This window comes from Cyprinus carpio, chromosome B21 (genome assembly GCF_018340385.1).
Source record: "Cyprinus carpio isolate SPL01 chromosome B21, ASM1834038v1, whole genome shotgun sequence".
Taxonomy (NCBI): domain Eukaryota; kingdom Metazoa; phylum Chordata; class Actinopteri; order Cypriniformes; family Cyprinidae; genus Cyprinus; species Cyprinus carpio.
Genome location: NC_056617.1, coordinates 6910401 through 6930823, shown reverse-complemented (window position 1 = coordinate 6930823; position 20423 = coordinate 6910401). Strand labels below are relative to the sequence as shown.

The 20423-nt window shown below is 37.0% G+C and overlaps 2 protein-coding genes across 2 annotated transcripts; both read right to left on the bottom strand.

The window, feature by feature from the left end:
• Positions 1–1358: 1358 nt before the first annotated feature.
• On the bottom strand, positions 1359–12146 carry dcaf12 (DDB1 and CUL4 associated factor 12). The gene is made up of 9 exons (XM_042747722.1): positions 11669–12146; positions 7834–8124; positions 7308–7586; positions 6903–6963; positions 4956–5150; positions 4792–4856; positions 4532–4694; positions 4264–4442; positions 1359–1779 (listed from the first exon to the last, which is right to left on the bottom strand). The coding sequence occupies exons 1-9, from the start codon at positions 11723–11725 to the stop codon at positions 1621–1623; spliced, it is 1449 nt and encodes a 482-aa protein (XP_042603656.1). The 5' UTR covers positions 11726–12146; the 3' UTR covers positions 1359–1620.
• A 2955-nt stretch (positions 12147–15101) lies between these two features.
• Positions 15102–20226, bottom strand: LOC109054176 (ubiquitin-associated protein 1-like). The gene is made up of 7 exons (XM_019071473.2): positions 20046–20226; positions 18477–18525; positions 18241–18365; positions 17354–18157; positions 16536–16694; positions 16343–16444; positions 15102–16104 (listed from the first exon to the last, which is right to left on the bottom strand). Exons 2-7 carry the CDS (start codon positions 18514–18516, stop codon positions 15964–15966), a joined length of 1371 nt encoding a protein of 456 aa, XP_018927018.1. The 5' UTR covers positions 18517–18525; positions 20046–20226; the 3' UTR covers positions 15102–15963.
• Positions 20227–20423: the final 197 nt, after the last annotated feature.

Genomic DNA, 20423 nt, shown 5'->3' with positions numbered 1-20423 from the left:
GGATTTTAAATCAAAATGAAAAGCTTTAAATATCAGCTGAAGTACTGAGTATAAAGAAAGTCGTGATGCGAGGCCAGAATGGAAGAAAAATACATCAATAAACTTTTATTCATTTTCTTTTTGAAGAATGTCTCGTGTTGCTGTTCTTTTGTTTTGACATTGTACAATATCTTTACATTTGTAATCTGTAAAAACATTCAGGAAGTGAGTATAAAAAAGGGCACCACCAAAATAATGACAGATTAGTTCACACTCACACACACACGCAAATATATCCTCTGACATTTACATAAACTGTATTCTCCCTCTATTAGTTTCCAAATATGTATACATATACATTTATATATAAAATACATTTTAAAAGTGATGGGTAATTTCTGCTTAATATATGCCCGTTACGGTGTTGTACTAGCAATTTTGTGACAATTCCATGAAGATTATCATGTAAAAAGAAAAAAGAAAAGAAAAAGCCTAAACAAATTCAATCTGCAACAGTCTTTCACAGAAAGACTCTGAAAAGGCAACAATGTCACACAACACTGCCCTCCCTTTAAGCAGAGAAGATGATAAGAAGGAGAAATCCTAACAAATATGATTGTACCTGAACGTCATGAGTGCTAGTGACGGCAACAATACAAAATAAATAAAGACGTCTAAATGTCACAGAGGTAAAATTGCAATCTTGATGTGAGCTTATGTGTGTGTTAGCACAGAATCAGCAATAAAAAGAGGCGTTCTCCAAGATACCTCAAAAAGAACACAAACGGAATCTGTGATTTCTTACAATCGTCTCTCCCTGCCATTATTTTGGAAAACATAAAGGGAAAAAGAAAACCAGTGGGTGCGTCTTCATTGGCCGCTATCCGACTCATGTCCATGTTCACTCCGTGCTCTTCATCAAACTGCAGTCTTGACCTGTCCACAGTGAGGTTACAGGTCGGGCTGTCCGTTCATTTCACCAAGATTCATCTATGAATACCGATTTTCAGCCTTTTCAGGATCTACAATGTCATATCAGTCCACTGCGAGCCAAGAAAAGGAGCTGATCGGCAGGTCTTTGAAAAACACACAGCAAAACTAACTCAAAACGCTGTGCCTTTTATTAAAAAAAAATAAAAAATAAAAAAAAAACCTTAATGCCCAGAGAGACTGTTAAATATTTTCATATATTTTACACTATTCCACAGTTCTCAAAGGTTCAGGCAGCCGATGCACAAAGGAAAAAAACGGTTTCATCTTTTTCCGGACTCCTCCAGAAGATCAGGCATCAGTGTTGGTCATGCCTTTTCTTTTTCTTTGCCTTTTTTTTCCACACACACACACACACACACACACACACACACACACACACACACACACACACACACACACACACACACACAAAAAAAAAAAAAAACACACACATGTAAATTCAGGAGTACAACAGGCAAATGAAAATCAAAAGACATAAGACCAAGCACAAAAACGGTTGAGAATCACATCCATGCTCCTGAGTCCTTTGAGAAATAGAGGATAATCTTGGATAGAAGCTAAAACGGAAGTGAAAAAGAGTGAGAAGAAAAATGGAAGATGGCCTGTAAGCACATGGTACGTGAGAGCAAAATGGAGGGATGATGGAGGTTAGCTCCAGAGGCCAGCGTAGTTTCCGTGTAGGCCAGAACACAGGGGGCCGCCAGCCACGAAGAGTTTGGTGCCGGAGTCGTCGTAGCAGTGTGTGTATATGGCGTTCGGGAAGGAGTGGACGTCGGAAAAGTAGCTTCTCCATGTTTCGTCGTGATTCTGTGAAGACATGAAGATCAATCAATCATTTTTGCATTTCAGCCTCAATCAAAATATAGTATAATACAATAAAAACAATAATATTATGATATATTATTACAATTTAAAATACTGTGAAACTGTATTAAATGTAATTTTTTCTGTAATGGCAAAGCTTCAGTGTCAAGTCTTCAGTGTCACATGATCCTTCAGAAATCATTCTAAGATGCTGATTTGAAAAGAGTGACTATGTTTTGTGGAAAACGTATAGTGATCAAATAGTACTTATACTTCTGTGTGGACTCCTGATTAATGCAGCATACAGCATTTCTGCTTAATGAACTTCTATATGGTAAGCAGAGACTGATGCTGCAGGCAACTGACTGCTAGAGTAAGCACTTTGTAAAAAAGCTTATATATAGACTAATTAATGCAAAAGCCTGTCCAAAGATTTCATGGCAAAAAATAGGTATGGGGTGTATACAGGAAAAGAAAAATAGCAATACTATATGTACATCAAATGAGCATAATCAGGTTTTTGTTTGAGTATCAAATTAAGCATTAGTTTGAATCATCAAAATAAAACACTTTTCAAATAATAATTTTACACAAAAAACATGAATAATTATGATTAAAAGTGACAGAAAAGATTATAATGTTAAAAAGATTTCACCATTGTTTTTAACTTTGAAAATAATAACTTTCTTCAGCACATTAGAATGATTTTTGAAGGATCATGTGACACAGAAGACTGGAGTAATGGCTGCTGAAATTTCAGCTTTCCAAGTTTTGTTTTTAAGCAAATAAATGTTTAAAAACAATAAATTCAATAATTACTATATATTTATAAAGTACTATAATGTTTATAAGATCAAATATAACATACATATATTGTTCAAGGTTTCATCAATATGTAAAATTTCAGCATGTAAGTAGGGGTGTGCGTCGATGTTGACAAAAAAGATCTCTCGATATTTTCTGGGATTTTATCGATAAGGAGAATTAGATGACATTTTGCTGAGTGTGTTATTGCGCTGATATCTTAAGGATTACCGTTTTTGATATTATATACATTATGTGTGGTGGTCAGTTTACAGCAGTGATAGAAATTAATCTTTTCCAATAAGTTTAAATAGATTTTTACCTTTTATGTCCATTTTACTTTAAAAAAACCAAAACACCAAAAGTTACAAACACATACATAACCAAATTGCAATGCAGAGGAAACACAGAAGCTGCATCTGAAGTGAAATTTAGATATATTTACACACCTGCAGTTACAAATGCATACATAATGTTTTCATATTTTAGACATATATATATGTATATATATAAACAGGGTGCGATTTGCCGGGGGGGATGGGGGGGACTTCCCCCCCTCTGGTCTATGCATCCCTGCCTCTGCTGAATAACTTTTATCCCCGGTGGGGATAAAAACATAATGCAAACCCGCTCTGACGTCCTGATCTGAATCAAATGATTCGCGATACACGCTTTGAAGTCCAGATCTGAATCAAATGATTCGCGATACACCATTTTAAGACAAAATCTTAAAAAAAAGTTTCAAGATACAAAATCCGATTGGAGCGCTTCGAAACAGTGAATCATTTTGCGACACAATGGTTTAACTGATTCGGAGTTTCAAAAGCTCCGTTGTGTTCTTTGCTCGCTTTCTCGATGTAATTTGTTGTTTGAATAACCGTGGACATTAAATCATTACAATTAATAGGCCTAACGTAGGCTTACAATGTTTTTATTAAACTGAGATCACACTAAATACAATTTCCGTCGTATTAAAAACATTTTATAAAAATTTTCAAAAGCATCCCCCCCTCTGTTTTTTTCACAAATCGCACCCTGTATATAAAGATAATTTAAATGTGAAATTAAAACCACCAGTAGGTGGCAGCAAGTCATTGGATTGAACCGAATAATTTAAACGGGTGATTCATTCAGGAACAAAACACCATCATGTTGCTTAGGAGACACAAATCAGTGCTGTGGCTGTGTTTAGAATTATTTTTGTTGGCAAAACAGAGCAAAAACCAGCAAAATGGTGTCTAAACCTTAAGTCTGTTAATATTAACTTGTTTATTGAACCGTTTATATCACATATTTGTAATCATGCTGATTTTTGCCGAAAAAATGGCACTCTTCATGTGATATTGTTTAACTATATGAAATGATACAAATATATACATTTTCTGCCCCCATATCTTGAATTTTGTGATTATTCTAAATGCAGTTTAACAGACTGAATCATGTAGTGAAAGAACACTAAATGCACATGCCCACCCGTCTAACCTGATATAATTAAAAAAACAATTAAGGTATACAATCACAAACAATATATATCGTATAGTGTTTTGTTTGTAATTTCAAATAAAATCAATAAAACAAAAACAAATATCATTACAACAACAATTATGATATAATCACAAACAATATATATCGTATGCCCCTACATGCAAGACAGAGAACCTGGGTCAAAATGGACAATCTTACCAGCCATCCTCTCCCTGTGTTGAGTTTCAGGATGCCCTCTGCTGTGCGATTCCGGTACCCGCCGGGTGAGCTGGATGGACCATCCAGAAAACGCTGGGCCCTGATATCGTAGAAGAGCAGGGAACCTTGGCCAGTGCCTACCGTCACTATGTGTTCATAGAAGCTCACAGAGCGAATACCTAAGAGAGAAATAACAAAACTGATAACCAGTTTGCTTTGCAAATTACAACTTTTTAACTAACTTTGAAAGAAAGAAAAAAACCCATACCACTGCCACGCTCCCTGGAGCTCACGGATTTGATGTTCTGAGATGACTGCCGGGGGTCAAGGAAGGAAACGTGTGCCTGAGAGCCGACTGCATAAACAGACCAGTCCAGACCATATGCTAAACACACATTCTCCTTACAGTAAGGGAGTTTGGTAGAAAGCTCCTACATGGGAAAAACACCCATTAGACAATTGTAAAAATCTACAAATATTGAGCTTGACAAAATATGAGATAAAAAATGCAGATAGAAGTAATTGTACCTTGCACAGGTTGTCTTCTGCCTTCCACAGATGGAAATATCCATCTAAAGAAACAGCACCCAACTCTATGGATGAATGAAAGCGATAAAAGCAGAGAAACGGTGAGATTGAATAACGCACAAAGCAATCTATTTTCAGTCACATTAGTCAAGGACAGCGGCTAACCTTATGGCTGTTGTTGAAGGCCAGTGCGCGCACTTTGCAGTTGTAGGGGTGAGTGTACTCTTTCGGGATGTCTTTGAGAGCGCGGTGAGAGATGTGGGAGTAACAAGGAACACCTTCCACATTCTGACACTTCTCGGCCTGAGTCAGCACCTCCTCTGATATCTCCCACAGACCCATGGAACCGTCACGAGATCCTGCTCCAGTGAATAAAAGATTAATTATTTAAGTTAATTATTATTTATAATAGCCATTATACAAACATATTTGCCCACAGAATGCTGTGAAATATGGAAATAATTATTTCAGAGAACGATGTGATACCATAACCCATCATCTTAACAAGGCACAAGTTTAAAGCATCAGATTTTTTTTTTTGTCCTCAATCAAAGTGAAAAATACAACAACAACAAACAAACAAAAAAAAATCACAGGCAAAAAAGCAAATGCTTGTGCAATAAGCAAATCACAGGCAATTTTTCATGCTTAGTATGCAGCTATGTGTGACAGAAATTTGAATCAATGAGATTTTAGGATAAAAATTCATATATATACACAGTGCACAGCATAAATGAGTACACCCCCTCTGAATAAATATAAAAGATGTATTTTCTTAATGATCACTAATAGAATTCATGAAAAGATGGCAAATTTTGTTTAAATTAAGGATTGCAGAAATGAGTACACCCTAGGTTTAATTCAGAAAATGTATAATATTTTAGTACTTAGTATGTCCTCTGGAACTTAAAGTATACTGCTCTGACCCTTCTTGGCACTGAGCGTACAAGTTCATGACAAATTTTCACATCTGTCCTGTTTAATTCCTGGACGACCTCCTTAAATGCTCTGATCTTTAATGGGGAGTTTTGCTCAGCTCGTCTCTGCAGAATCTCTCACAGCTGCTCAAGAGCATTAAGATTGAGTCAAATACATGTCCACTGAAGGATTTTCACCTTGGGAGAATGAATATATTCATTGTCATGCTGAAAAAAATACCCAATAATGCAGGGAATGAAGAGAGGGTAGCATCTTCTGTTTCAAGTTTTTGTATTAAAAAACAAAAAATCCCTCAAATTCATGCCAGCATTGATAAAGCACAACTCCCTCACACCTTCAGCACTCATTCATCCCTATATAAGAGCTTTACTACCACTGAACATCACTGTGGGTACCACCTCCTCTAGCAACACCAGAACATTTTGGATTCTTTTGGATCCAAAATGATAGACTTGGTCTCTTGAGACCAGAGTATGGATTCCCAGAAGTCTCTATTTTGTAAATATGGGCCCTGGAAGAGGTTAAATGAGTTTATTTAGCTTTGGCTACAGTAGGTAATTCTAGTGGTGACAACAACCATGCATGTCATTTCTGCAGACTTCTGCGTCATACTCTGTGAGATAAAAGGGACACTTGCATGTTATTTCTCCTGCTGTTTTTCTAGCAAAAATGCTGTGCACTGTATATATATATATATATATATATATATATAGTCTTTTTGCACTGACAACGAAAAGAAAATCATTATTATAATTTAAAATGTAATTCTCATTACTGTAATGCACTAATGAAAAAAATTACATCCACACATTTTTTTTTTTTCTTTATTTAAAACAATAAATTTTGAATTTTCTAGACTACATATAGGCATGTATAAACAATTACAACAAATAAAAAAAAAGTATGAGTCACTTTCACATTACTTTATTGAGAAATGGGGTCAGGGATGCACTAAACTGTAATGAAAATAATCTCAAATATCTTTAATGTTCCTAAACAGGGCCCCATTTTCTTTATACAAAACTAACTTTCTATTTCTTTCCTCTCTTTGCTCTTGGGGTGAAATATAACACTGGCAATTCTTGACAGGTTTCTTGAAATGTACACTAGCACTTAATGTGTTAGCACACAGTGTAAAGTGTTACTCAAAACTAGATCTGCAAGCTTCTTACCTGAGACTGCCATGGTGTCACTGATCCATGCAATAGAGAATATCCAGTCATTGTGTCCATCCTGTAAGAAATACAGAACTAAATTGAGTCTAGAGAAATACTTGATCAGTGCATACCAGAATTGTTTTCATTGGGTTAGCCAAAGATAGCCACTAAGAGCACTTGAGCCCTATGAAGCCAAAGGCTGAGGCCACTAAACATTTACATTTACTTTTATGCATTTAGCAGATGCTTTTATCCAAAGTGACTTACAGTGCATTCAGGCTAACATTTTTTTTGGCTAACCCACATCAAACCCACAACCTTTTGTGCTGCTAACGCAATGCTCTACCACTGAGCCACAGGAAAACCACTTGACATTTACATTACTTGCACAACTAGAAAGAAAGCAAAGGCTGGACTCACATCCCCGACGCAGACAGGGTCAAGAGTGGGAAGTCTGTACACTGCCAGGCTGTTGGGGTTGTCTCCTCCAGTAGCCAACAATGTACGAGAGGGGTTCAGCTCAATGGCGTGGATGCCACATCCCTGCTGGACATCTAGACCGCCAACTGACCCTGGATTGTGGAAGTGGAAATTGCCTCCCACTCCACTCAAACCCTGGGAAACCTCTGCCCTTCCCTCTCTGTCTTTCAGCATGGGTATCCTGGTGATCTGTCCCGAGAGGACATCCACCACAAATAGCTAAGAATTCATAAAGAAAAACAAGATTAGTAAAGTCATCTAAAAGAGGATTGCAACTAAGAGATAATAAATATGTTAGAATATATTCTGAAATTCTTATCTATTTCCCAAATTACAACCAACATCGACAGTAAACTTTTAAATATGTTTAAGAATTAAACAGCACAAAGACTAGTAATATCTTGAAGATCATAAATACTGCATTAATAAAATTTCATGCTAAAGTGCTAATCAGAAACCATCTCACCGTGTTGCATTTGGTCCCGCACACCACCTGCCTGTGGTTGAGCCATTGGGAAGCGAACACCTTGTTAAGGCGGCCGAGGGAGAACTCTCTCTCTCTGAGGATTCCTGGGATGCGTCCGGCAGCGAATCCGCGCAGGCTCCGCTGGAAGCTCCACTCATGCTGCTGCTGCGGGCGGAACTCCCTTCCTCTCACAGAGCACACCACCGACTGCCGGCTCTGCCACCAGGGCTGGGCATGACGCGCTGAGCTGGACACGCGGGCACGCTTAATCGCAGACTGACACCAGTCAAACTGACAGAGGGACAAAAAGAAGTGAGTCGACCAAATAAAAAATCTAAACAAAAACAAAGTACTTTCATAAATGTTCTTTACCATACAAGATTTAATTGCATGCCATTTTAAAGAAATGCAAATACTTGCAACAAAGTGTAATAGCATTTACTGTCTGTACCTGATAATTATCTATCTATCTATCTATCTATCTATCTATCCATCCATCAATAATTTTAGGCCATATCAGCATCGAAGAAGACTATATTCATCGAAAACTCTACAATAATATAAAACTGTCTTAATATAATCTTAACTATACTTCAATTAATTGTATCCAACAATTTAACAATATTAGTTTTACAAACAAATAAAATAAAAAATATATAAAAATAATTACATACAAAATTGATATTTGATAATTTGAATATTTTTTAATGCCCATTAATGCACTCTGGGTAAAAATGTTTATACTTTGTCTAAATAACTTAAAACATAAAACACTAAAATATAAAATTAATAAATTTAAATTAAAGCATCACAACATTATAATGCACATCGTGAAAATAGCTATTACTTATTTAAATTATGTTTAAAAGAATAACTTTAAGTGAATCCTTTCCATAAAACTTGAGAAAGAGTTTGTTCACCTAAGCCCTAATTTTACTTCGCAAAAATGTTCTTTGTTAGCGAATTGCACATCTCTTTCTCAAACTGATTTTATGACATTTTCAAACAGAAACCCTAAATTATGAACACAATCTCACAGGACATCTGGTTTTAGGTGGCTTCCTTGCAATCCAGCGCTGTGTAGGCATTTTTTAAAAACAGCTTGCATTTGAAGAAAAACACCTGGCGGCATTGCAAATTCATCACCTCACCCTGCCAACAACCTTCTATACAATCAAACACAATAAATTATGGCAAAACTGCCAAATAACAAAAGTAAGGACATCCATCTGATGCTAACACCAGCTGGCAGACAAATCGATTCTGTGCTCCCTGCGAGCATCGACAAATCAAATACAGCCATGACACGGTTGAGTAAAACCAACGGCTTGAAGTATATCAGCTCCTGTGGGCCCAACAATCTGTGTGAGAGACTGAGACTCATTCATTTTAATGCTTATTCTCGCTAAACAGCACTGACATCATCACCTATATAATCAACTCTTGCTGAAATAACATCATCTGTCCAGAGCTAGAGGAGCAACACACTCCTCATCATAAACACTGATGTATCTCTACTCCAGTAAAGCGCTTCCAATCCCCCTCCAGGCCAGTAGACATCAGCCGTATCTGACTGACCCAGATCCTAACGGCCAAGCAGGTCAGGATCTTAGTCAATACATGACTACCTGCTCACACAGAGAAAAAAAAAGCTCAAGGGTTGTAGGAAGGATCCTGCAAGGATCAGCAATAACATTTAAACGGTAAAAAATAAAACTACAAAAAAAATCTCATGGTAGATATAGTCTTTATAGTCCCGCCTCCAAACGCACACCAAAATATCATTCCTTTTATTATTCTCAGTGATTCACAAACAAACACTTCATAATAATAAACCTGCAAAGGGGTGGAAAATTTCCAGTACATTTCCATGCAAAGGGGTGGAAAATTTCCAGTAAATTTCCAGAAACTTTCCAAAAATTCATGGAATATTCCAAAAAATCCTGGAAAGTTTCCAAAAATTATGGAATATCCCAAAATTCACTGGAAATTTACCACCTTATTGCAACCCTAGTATTGAAGCATGAAATCTTTTCTTTAAATTATATAGGCTTTATATATATAAAAAAATTTAATATATATAAAGCCTAGGTTTTATAAATGCACATGATGTTTACAAGATTGCAAACACAGCGTTTGAGAATAACAAAAAAGCTAAATATCAATTTTGTAGGGCTATAATAAAATTGTTATTAGAATATAACTGTAATTGACATATTAATTAATATTTTAATTAATCAATTATTTCTAAGTGTTACCTGAAAAAATTAAATAAACGCAGTGAGATGAACATTTAAAGTCTAGACATACACAACCATTCCCATTGTCAGGCCTCATTCATTATTATTACAAACATCAACTGTTGAGGCCTAATGATATCAGTGCGCTGGTTTTATTGATTTGCTCTTTTAGATTTGGCTGTCACACAGGGATACATCCAGAGCTGACCCATGATATCCAAAATAAACATTTAACGAAGCCAAATTAAGAAAAGCAAGCGATCTTCCAAGCAGTGCGTTGCACTGAAGACCACCGTCCCCCATTTGAGAACTCTATCCTGTCCTGTGTATCCTATTTAACACATCTACTTCACCTACAAGGCCATAATAAGATGTTTCTCAGTGACTCTTGAGTACTTGGACAAAGAAATATCCTGCTTCTTCTATTTTCCTACAATATGTGCATTTTTACTGGCCAGTCACTCAATACGGAGTCAGTACCAACAGTGATGTGTCTGATATTTATCATAAATATTGACATAAATACCATTTACTTCAATAAATCAATAATTTAAGACTATGTGGTGATTTCAAACTCCATTTACTGAATTGTCACCATATTGAAACAAAATAAATAATAATAATAATACAGTACTGACAAAGTAACTATATTTGGTTTATCACTCTTGTATACTCGTTTTGTGTTTTCCCATTGCTAATAATAGAACCTACATACAAATACAAGTAAAATACAAGCAAAATGATTGAAATGCATAAATAATAACCGCCTGCACCTGTATGACCTTGTTGAACTCATAGCAGGTGAAACAGAAAGAGGACCTTCAGGATGAAGGCTGTCTGTGATATTGCCTGATTTTATAAATGTTAGACGGTTTTGACAAACAGTACAGACACAGCTGTGAGAAGTAGCTAAAATGAACCTCTTCCGTCTGTATTATTTTGTTTGAAATACATTTAATATATATAAGATCTATAGATCTGAGGAAGGGTGGTTTTTAGGATGACAATTTAATATCACTAAGAGAAAACGAAATAAATTGATACATATGTTAAGAACACTATAGTGATCATATATGGATTTTGTTTAGAACTTATGTATAACATGTTTTGTCTCATATCAAGAATCATTGAGCTGCTAAAGCAACACTGTGTTATTAATATTTCTCATCTTAATGAAAAATAATGGAGAAGTGTGGCAGATCTGAGTCGTACTGGACCGTCTAACCAGCTTATACTGTCTGGCTCTGGGTCTTGCTGGAGAATCATTATCCTGTAAGGATAGGATTAAGACGTACTCAAACAAAACACATAACCTTAATGCTCAAGACAACTGATGACTGCACATTAATAAACAACAAACCAGCTCACCATCGCCAGATCAACGTCAACCACTAAGTTAACAACCCCACCATTAGCCTTTAGCCAGCAGACTGGTGCTAACATCAGACTGCAATCTTTTCCTGTTTGTAAACTGTCACATTTCGAGCTTGTGTTTCTGTTTCCTATGATTCTTGGATGTTGTTTCATATAAAACGAGAGGTTAGCATATGGCTGCAAGCTGCTTTTGTTAGGTATAACAGAGATTTGTTGGTTACCTGTTGTTCCTTGGGCTCCTCTGCTTTCCTTTTCCTGCTAACTGTTTTTCTCGCCATAGCCCGACACGCACAGGTCCCTCACCCACATGGAGGGCAGCAGCGACGCTGGGAAGTGTATCATATAATGGCGATGGGGTTGTTTCGGCGGCCTCTGGGCTGGTGAAGCGGCGCGACTAATCGAATCCAGCCGAGTCGAGTCGGACGGTTCTGAATCGAATAACCGTCCGATTCCGTTCCAGTGGCCGATCACCGATTCGTTGGATTTAGGTCGTATTTAGGGCAGGCTTGTTTGGTTTTCGTCTGTGTGGAGGAGCTACGAGGGTACTGCTGCCCCTCCCCTGCACCGAGCTCACACTTTTCACCTATCTTCTTTCTCTCTCTGTCCGTTGTTCTCCTGACAAAACGCGTCATCCGACAACGTACAGCGCCGCGCGCAGCCGCAATCCAGTCAAACATCAACAAAAACAAGGTCAAGCGTGCGCGCCGCTTGCGCACGTGCGCGCACACGACCTTCTCACGCTCTATGGCTTGCGATTCTTTAATGATTTTTGCTGCTGCATTCATTCATATAATTTGGTATCTTTCAAAGTCCATAAAATACGTTAAGGCATCTATAATGCACAATTTCTCGTGACTGTATTTATAATTGGCTGACTTTTTAATATTTGTAATCATTTAAATAAATATTGCACAGCGTGATCATAAATTCAACGTATTTAATTTGAAAAACAAACAAATCAATATTACTTAAATGTATACACTAACGGTAGTTATGTTATTATTAAAAAGTTGTTTATTAGATTTATCAGGATGTATTGAAATATTTCTCTAAGTTATATAAATAGTTTGACCTGTATAACTTTACACAACTTACACACAAAGAAATTAAAAAACGAAATAATTTATGCATAAATTCTTGAAATTAATTTTGAAGAGACAATTTAATATATATATATATATATATATATATATATATATACATACATATATACACATACACACACACACTTTTGTAATATACTGTATTTAGGAAAATTGAAGAAATTTGCTGAATGAGATGTTTTGAATTGGTGCTGATGCACAAAGGTTTATTTTGTCTGACACACAATAAGCCATTTAATAACCTCATTCAACATGCAGGGTGTGAACTTCCTTTAACCTGTGCTCTTTATTGCTGCTGACCCTCTGTTCCACTGGAAGTTTCTCCATGGTGGCGACCAGCAAGAGCCACTTACAATTCAGGTGGATCTTTTTTGCTGCTCCTGGACAAAATCTGTACATTACAAACATCAGTGACAGCCACACTCTTTGAAAAAAGAATAAGTTTAATCATATTTAAGTCTGAAATAATTTGAAAGACGACTAAACATTTTAAATCACATTTAAGAGCAATGGATCTCTGTGTCGTTAGGCCCTCCCATCTGCTCTACCTGTCCATCAGGTTCTCTAGCCATACATCAGGACATTTCCCCATTTACACCTAGAGCAATAGATCTGCATTTAAGCGCTGACTCACTTCAGGCAAAATGCTCTTTGTGATATATAGCCAGCAGTGTGTTTGCTGTATTCTTTTCAACCTTTAGTAGTATGTTCAGTCAAGACTGAGAGAAGCTGTTACAAAAAAAAAAAACAAGAAAACAGATGAGGAAGAACCCTGTACACCATTTTACACCTTTTGAATAATTAGTTCTTTACAGAATACGACAGGTGAACCTCTTAAAATCTGTCAAGAACATATGTGGGTCATATTGCATCTGAAAACCAAAAGAAAATACATGTATATATATATACATACAGTATATATATACATACAGTATATATATATATATACATATATATATATATATGTATATATACATATATACATATATATACATATATATACATATATATATACATATATATTTATATATATATATATATATATATATATATATATATATATATATATATATATATATATACATATATATACATATATATACATATATATACATAATATATATATATACACACACACACACACACACACACACACATATATATATATATATATATATATATATATATATATATATATATATTTGTTAAGCTAATTTAAAATCATCTTTATGCTAATTTAATTTCTTGTTTTTCCTTTTGATTTAGGGCGACACTGATTTCTAGACATCTACATGAGATCCACTCACATTAACAAGGACACATTACAATTTAAATGAGCTTATTTTGACACAACACTGGTAAAATTATATTGCACATGGAAAGTGAGATTAAGAGGCTGTTTGTACCTATAATGGTGAAAATTAAGAAAACAAAAAATAAAAAGCAAAGTAATAATGCACATCTGGCTGCTAAAAAATGAAACATTTATTTATGAATGGCCAGATGAGCTACCAAGTACATTACATGTGCTCCCCGGGCCAAGGAACATCTCTGTTATATGTGATTCTTATCATTATCCCATCTCAGAGGCAAGTGCTCAATAGGGCTTAATGAAGGTTTTTAGTATTGCGTTATACCTAAAGGCCGCTGTCAAATGGGGCATTAAAAAAAATTCTAAACCTCAACCTAAAAGCACTGGTATGATGAAAACTCACCCAAAAGTTATTTATATATATATAAGTAAATTTCGTATACTGCAGAGTTCTGCCTATTTTCCTTCGTTCCTCTGAGGAGGGAGCCAGTATCTCTTGTACTGAGCAAATTGGTCAATCCCATGAGGTAATGTGGAGATATTTGAACTGACATCAAGGTTTCCTCTGGTGACCAAAGCTCTAAAAGGCCATTCAAACAGTTTCTAATGTGCAGCAAGCATTCACAGTCTCGTCTTAAAATCATTCTATTGCACAACTATCAGGAACACTACTGTTCAAAGGTTTGGGGTTGGTATTATAAATTGATTAATGATTTCTAAAAAGAAATCTCTTATACTCACCAAGGTTGCATTTATTTGATCAAAAATACAGTAAAAACAGTAATATTGTGAACTATTATTACAATTTAATAGAACGGTTTTCAAATATAAAATATATTAAGATGTAATTTATTCTTGTGACGGCAAAGCTGAATTTTCAGCATCATTGCTCCAGTCTTCAGTGTCAGATGATCCTTTAGAAATCATTCTAATATGCTGATTTACTTCACAAGAAACATCTTTAATAATTATCAATGTTGAAAACAGCTGCCGTTCAATATTTTTGTGGAAACAGTGACATGTTTTTCAGGATTCTTCGACACATTTATTTAAAATAGAAATCTTTTCTAACATTATAAAAATTTTAACTGTCACTTATAATCAATTAAATGGCATCCTTGCTGAACAGAAGAATTAATTATTTCCAAAAAAAATCATCCTGCCCCCAAACTTTTGAGAAGTCCACGCATCTATACAGTCCAATAAACCTCATATAAATGTGTTAACCTCATTACCGTGTTAAGTTTCTCAATTTCTTTATTACAGGTGGAAACCGACAGTGTATCTTTACAGATCTTTAAATATGTTTATATTAACATCTGTGATTCAGTGTGTCTGTGCAGTATTTGCATGTCAGTTTTTGAAAATGTGGCAGCATCATTTAAATTCTGCAGCTCCGGACGAACTTGCCAATTTCTCTTGCCAAATGTGTTCATTCCAGTTCAAAAGCCAACTGAACAAAAGTTTACTGCAGTTTTTTTCTGTGAACTTACATAATGATGATTAGATCTGTTAAAGCAGTTCCTAATCAAAGAGCAAAGAAACACAATCTCAAAAAAGGACAAATGAAGAAAGACAAAGTGTTTCCGCCTGTCAAACATATAAACAACGTATGAACAAACAGCAGAGACAGAATAGAGAGAGGGCACTTCTGTGGGGTCTCTGTTCTGCCATGGGTTGTGTTCATGAGCGTTCAGGTTTCAGTTTCGAAAGCCTGCGTCCAGCAGCGGGAGATAACAGCGTAATAGCTTCGAGGGTCACTATTCTGTCAGTGGGGCTCCGCTCGGTTCTGTTTCTCCAGCACCGCCCATTCTAGCCTGTCACCATGCCAATAGAGACACTAGCCAATGCCGACTTTCGGAGAAGGATTCGGCTCCTCCCACTCATCACTATTCTAAGATCACTTAACAGACATACAGCTGAGGAGGGATGAATGCACTGTTGGGTGGTGCCGTCAATCCCTACCCCAAGAGGTATATCTTTATTAGGGTACAAAATCAGTCATCTTGTCTTAGAGATAAGAGAATCCCACCCTTCCACAGCCAGGACCCCCCTGAGGGCCAAAGGAGGGCTGGCTCGAGAAAGGGGAGACTCTCAAGGCTCAGCTCGCAGCCGCTCGGGCCATCAGATCCTCTAGTGCCTTGTCCTGGTCGTTATTGTGCACGAGCAGTACCTCTTTAATAGTGTCCCTCTCAAAGCCCATTTCTCCAAACCGAGACATCAGCTGCAGAAATTCCAAAGCCTGAGAAGAGAGAATGTAGCATAAGTACAAAAACTGCTTTCAAATTTGTATGACTTTTAATTGCGTGGAAAATGTAATGCAGAAAACAAAAAAAAGAAAGTTTTTGATTCAAATATAGTACGTCAAAACAAGCATTTGCAATTCTGATAACAAGCACACATGCAACTGTATATTCTAATTAGACAGTAGATTGTAATTCAGGCTGTGTGTGTATTTGTGGCTTCTGGAATTCACCCACCTTTTCCTCTGAACCCTGGTACATCTCCAAGCACTCCTCCACAGCAGTCGCATCAAAACCTCGATCGCAGAGTCGACTGTGAGTAAACAGATATTCCAGCACCTATGAATGAGACCAAGGACATAAACAGTCTCATTTACATAAACAAAAGTATCACAGACTTGCCCTAAGAATACTCAGGCTAAAAAGTGACCTGTTCCACATTCTGTCCTTGTCTCTGCATGGCTTTGAGAACACCCTCAAATGAATAACCCATGCCCACAATCGTCTCCACACACTGTCGTTCGCTGGGAGAGAGGCCGTGCAGAATCGTGGTAGCAGGTGGATGGTTAGTCGCTGTGACCTGGTTTGACTGCAAAGATGTTATGAAGAAAATCAGTATAAATATTTTCAGCCCAGACTCATTGGAAAATCATGCCTCCGTCTACATTTTTGCAAATCTCCAAAGTTCCTATACATATTCATTGCAGTTTCCAACTTAAATGACCACTAGTGGCAGTAAAACTTTTATTCCTTTTCACACAAATTATGATTACGGGGCAGATCATTGATTAATAAAGATTTTTTTTACAGATGTCCTTGCTACGTTTCTGTGCGTTGATCGTGATAGTATCCTTGCTGTCTATGGAGGGCCAGAGAGCTCTCAGATTCCATCAAAAAATATCTTAATTTGTGTTCTGAAGATGAACGAAGGTCTTATAGGTTTGGAACAACATGAAGGTGAGTAATTAATGACAGAATTTTAATTTTAAATTACTAACCCTTTAAACTTTTGGTGCCACTCACTCACCAGATATTTCATTTCCAAATTGCTGGAGTACATACAACACCCAACATAATAAATTGTTGCCAAATCCACATTAATCTGAAACTGAGGCAAAACACAGAAGAAGCTACGCAATATAATTTTGCAAAATGTCAGCACAGACATGCTTTTCCAATGAGCATTAGCTATTTTGCATGCTAACAATCAGCCCTGACAGGCAAATGTTTCTGCCCATGTTATGATACCTGCTTCTGTGTCCCATTCTGAGGGAAGACAGGTTGCTCTTGTGGGAGTGTCGTGTTGGTATGTAACGCTGTTCTCTGCAGAGACGGTGGCGTGCCATTGGATAGGCTGCGTGGTTGGGCTGCTGGGTAAACGCTGAAAGGTGGTTCCAAAGGGGAGTCTCCTGGGTCTGAAAGCTTGGGGAAAGTCAGCGAGCGAATGTTACATGGGCGGTCTGCATCAATCTGTCCATGGGGGGTCCCCACAACCCCACCTCGGTCTAAGTCCAGCAGTCCAACCAGTCCATTGGGTTTATGGAAGATTCCTGCCTTGGTCTGAAGAGGCGGCGTATTACTGGGAGAAGTGGGGCGATGTTCTTCTGGAGGAAGCTGAGGCGGTGAAACAGACGACTGCGGTTGGCTCTGCAGAATATTCCGCAACTCCTCTTTGTCGTCCAATGTTTTAAGCTCAAGTTTGTCAAAAGGGTCCTCCTCTCGCTCAAAGTCAGCTAAGTTCAGACTCTGTGGAGTCGGGTTGCTAGGTGCTGGTCGTGTCGGTCCAAAAGATGGGGCTGGGAGAGGCATGAGAATTGCGTTATGCCGTAGGCCAGCTAAAACCGGGTTCATTGCTGGTGGGACAACATCCTGCTCATCAGAGGGACGTGCTTTCTTCCCCCCAACCAATCCAACATCTGCTTCCTGAGCAGCAGCCTGCCTTTCGTTTTCAGAGTCCGTACGGGCGGCTTCCGCTGCTCGAGCCTCAGCAGCTTGCGCTTTGGCGAGTTCTTCCCCCCACTGAACACTCCGCCTCTCTAGACTAAAGTCATACTGAAAAAACAAAGCAAAAAAACATTAATTATTTCTGACAAAAACATTTCTATAATGGAAAGTTAAAGGGAAACTGGACTTACTTGCAGTTCCGAAAGTATGGCATTACAATCAGAAAAACAGAAGCCAATGGGAAGACCCACTTTTGAGGGACAGCGGAACTTCTCATTGAGCTTGAAAGGAACATCATCAAGGTAGCTGACAGGTCCTTGAACATCAAGTGAAATAGCATGGAAATAAACCATTTATACGTAAAACTAAATAAACAGAAAAATTTTTTTATTTTCAACAAAACAAACAGTGCAAATGATTGACTCACCGTTGTTGTGGATATCTGATCCAGACTTCCTCGCCGCCATTTAGAGTAACTAAAGAAACAGACAAACAACATAAATTCATACAAACTGCTGTCAGTTACATATTTTTTCAATCCCTACACTTTCCTCTACAGAAGTTACCATTTTTGAACATTGCCCATACATTACAATCAATATCCAATACTTCATAACAAGCAAGGTTTCAGATATCTTTTTAATCTGTCAAAACTGGTTGATTAATACAAGAAAGACAGAACTGTGTTTAAGAAAACAACAGAATTGCTTGCTTGTTATTGTGCCAAGTTATTTGTGTCACTATTGAAATATGTTATTTAAATAAACTTCATTGGTTATACATGTGTAGTAATCTAACTATTTATCTTAATTCCATAAACCAATCTGAATCCATGTCATAACCAATGAAAAACGTATGTAATATAATGTAATATATTAATATAATGTATTTTTTAAATGTTATTTCAGCACCCATCTCTCTACTCTAGTTGAAAAGACGATAATTTACTTGAAATAGAAATATTTTACAACATTATACTGTCCCTTTTAAAATAATATAACATAGCTTCACAAATGTATTCAGCATACTTTTTGCATAAATTGTATGAAATGTATAGCATTAAAAATAATCCTAACAGTTAGGCATGCCCAGAAATAATATGGGAAAGCAACAAATAATAATAATTAATTATTATACATTTTATGTTTTTGTTGTTGTCTAATGATGATTGTCAAAAAGTTAATAAAAATGTGTATGTATATTGGTAATCAGATAGTTCGGGAAACTGAGGAGAGAAAAACATTGGCAGATCACTAGAAAACACACTAGTGTCCAACAGCATTAAATTACAAGCATTTCTTGGACTTTCTTAAAGTGAAACAGTAAACAGATAAGCTTCTACATTTACAGGAAGTTTACCAATAAAGTAAGCACAACTGATAATCTATGTGATGAAAACTAGGGAACTAGCACAAAAATATATCACATGCTGACAAATAGGCTGATAAAAACCGGTTTTGAGGTCATTTCACCACCCACGAAGTCTTGCATAAAAAGCATAGCAGCTGATCAGAAAAGAAAAAAAAAATCATAACCAGTCTGTTAACTAACGTACATATAGCTAACAGATTTGTTGCGTAATAATAAAGACAACGAGAAATTCATTCAGACAGCAACATAGACGAGTCCTACCAGCTCAATTTTAACAAGAAATCCTTAGATATAACTGTTACTGAAAAGACAGTCCTACGACAATTTGGTTTATTTTAAAACTGGATGATGATGATGACATATTTCTCCCTGGCTCCTTACCAGGCTTCTACGATTTTCTCCTTTTCTGCCAGTCATATCAATCAATTAACTAAAATATTTTAGACCTAAAACCAAAGATCTGGTACTTAACAACTAAACAAGCACGGAAGTGAATGTGGACGTTTGGTTAAAAACAACTGTCTAGTTTTGTTTCAGTTCAGGTTAGTGAAGCGACCTAACAGGGCCCGACTTCCCCTGCCACCGCCCCTCAAACTGTCCCTGCGTGTCCCACCGGTGTCCTTACCAGTATCTGCTTTGTCTTCAGTCTCCGAATATGTCTCTCACTTGTCCTTGGACGTAAAATCTCCGGTCGACGCTCTCAGATGAGGAGATTTACTGAAAACCGAGTATATTTCCTGCTTCATCGCGGAACGCCATCTTGGTTTGACCGCCTTCTTTGGTTCCTGCGTGACGACATGCGTTGCCACTGAATGACGACAGGTTCGACCAATCAGAGAAGAGCTGGGGAGGAGACGTCATCTGTGTCTGCCTTTGCACATGAGTTCAGCACGGGTTGGAGTCCATCAACCTGGAAAAGGAATGTTTTGATCTATTTGTTTATTTGTGAACTGTAACAATAATTAAGAGATTAAACAGAGAAATCTATCTATCTATCTATCTA

Excerpts from the sequence above, each read along its gene's own strand:
- dcaf12 (XM_042747722.1), bottom strand. The coding sequence starts at position 11,725 with ATGGCGAGAAAAACAGTTAGCAGGAAAAGGAAAGCAGAGGAGCCCAAG. Across the intron at positions 4,857-4,955 it reads CTTCAACAACAGCCATAAGG|AGTTGGGTGCTGTTTCTTTA; the intron begins TTAGCCGCTGTC and ends ATTCATCCATAG. Across the intron at positions 4,443-4,531 it reads CTCCAGGGAGCGTGGCAGTG|GTATTCGCTCTGTGAGCTTC; the intron begins GTATGGGTTTTT and ends TTTCTCTCTTAG.
- LOC109054176 (XM_019071473.2), bottom strand. The coding sequence starts at position 18,516 with ATGGCGGCGAGGAAGTCTGGATCAGATATCCACAACAACG. Across the intron at positions 16,695-17,353 it reads AGAATGGGACACAGAAGCAG|TCAAACCAGGTCACAGCGAC; the intron begins GTATCATAACAT and ends ACATCTTTGCAG. Across the intron at positions 16,105-16,342 it reads ACCAGGGTTCAGAGGAAAAG|GCTTTGGAATTTCTGCAGCT; the intron begins GTGGGTGAATTC and ends CTCTCTTCTCAG.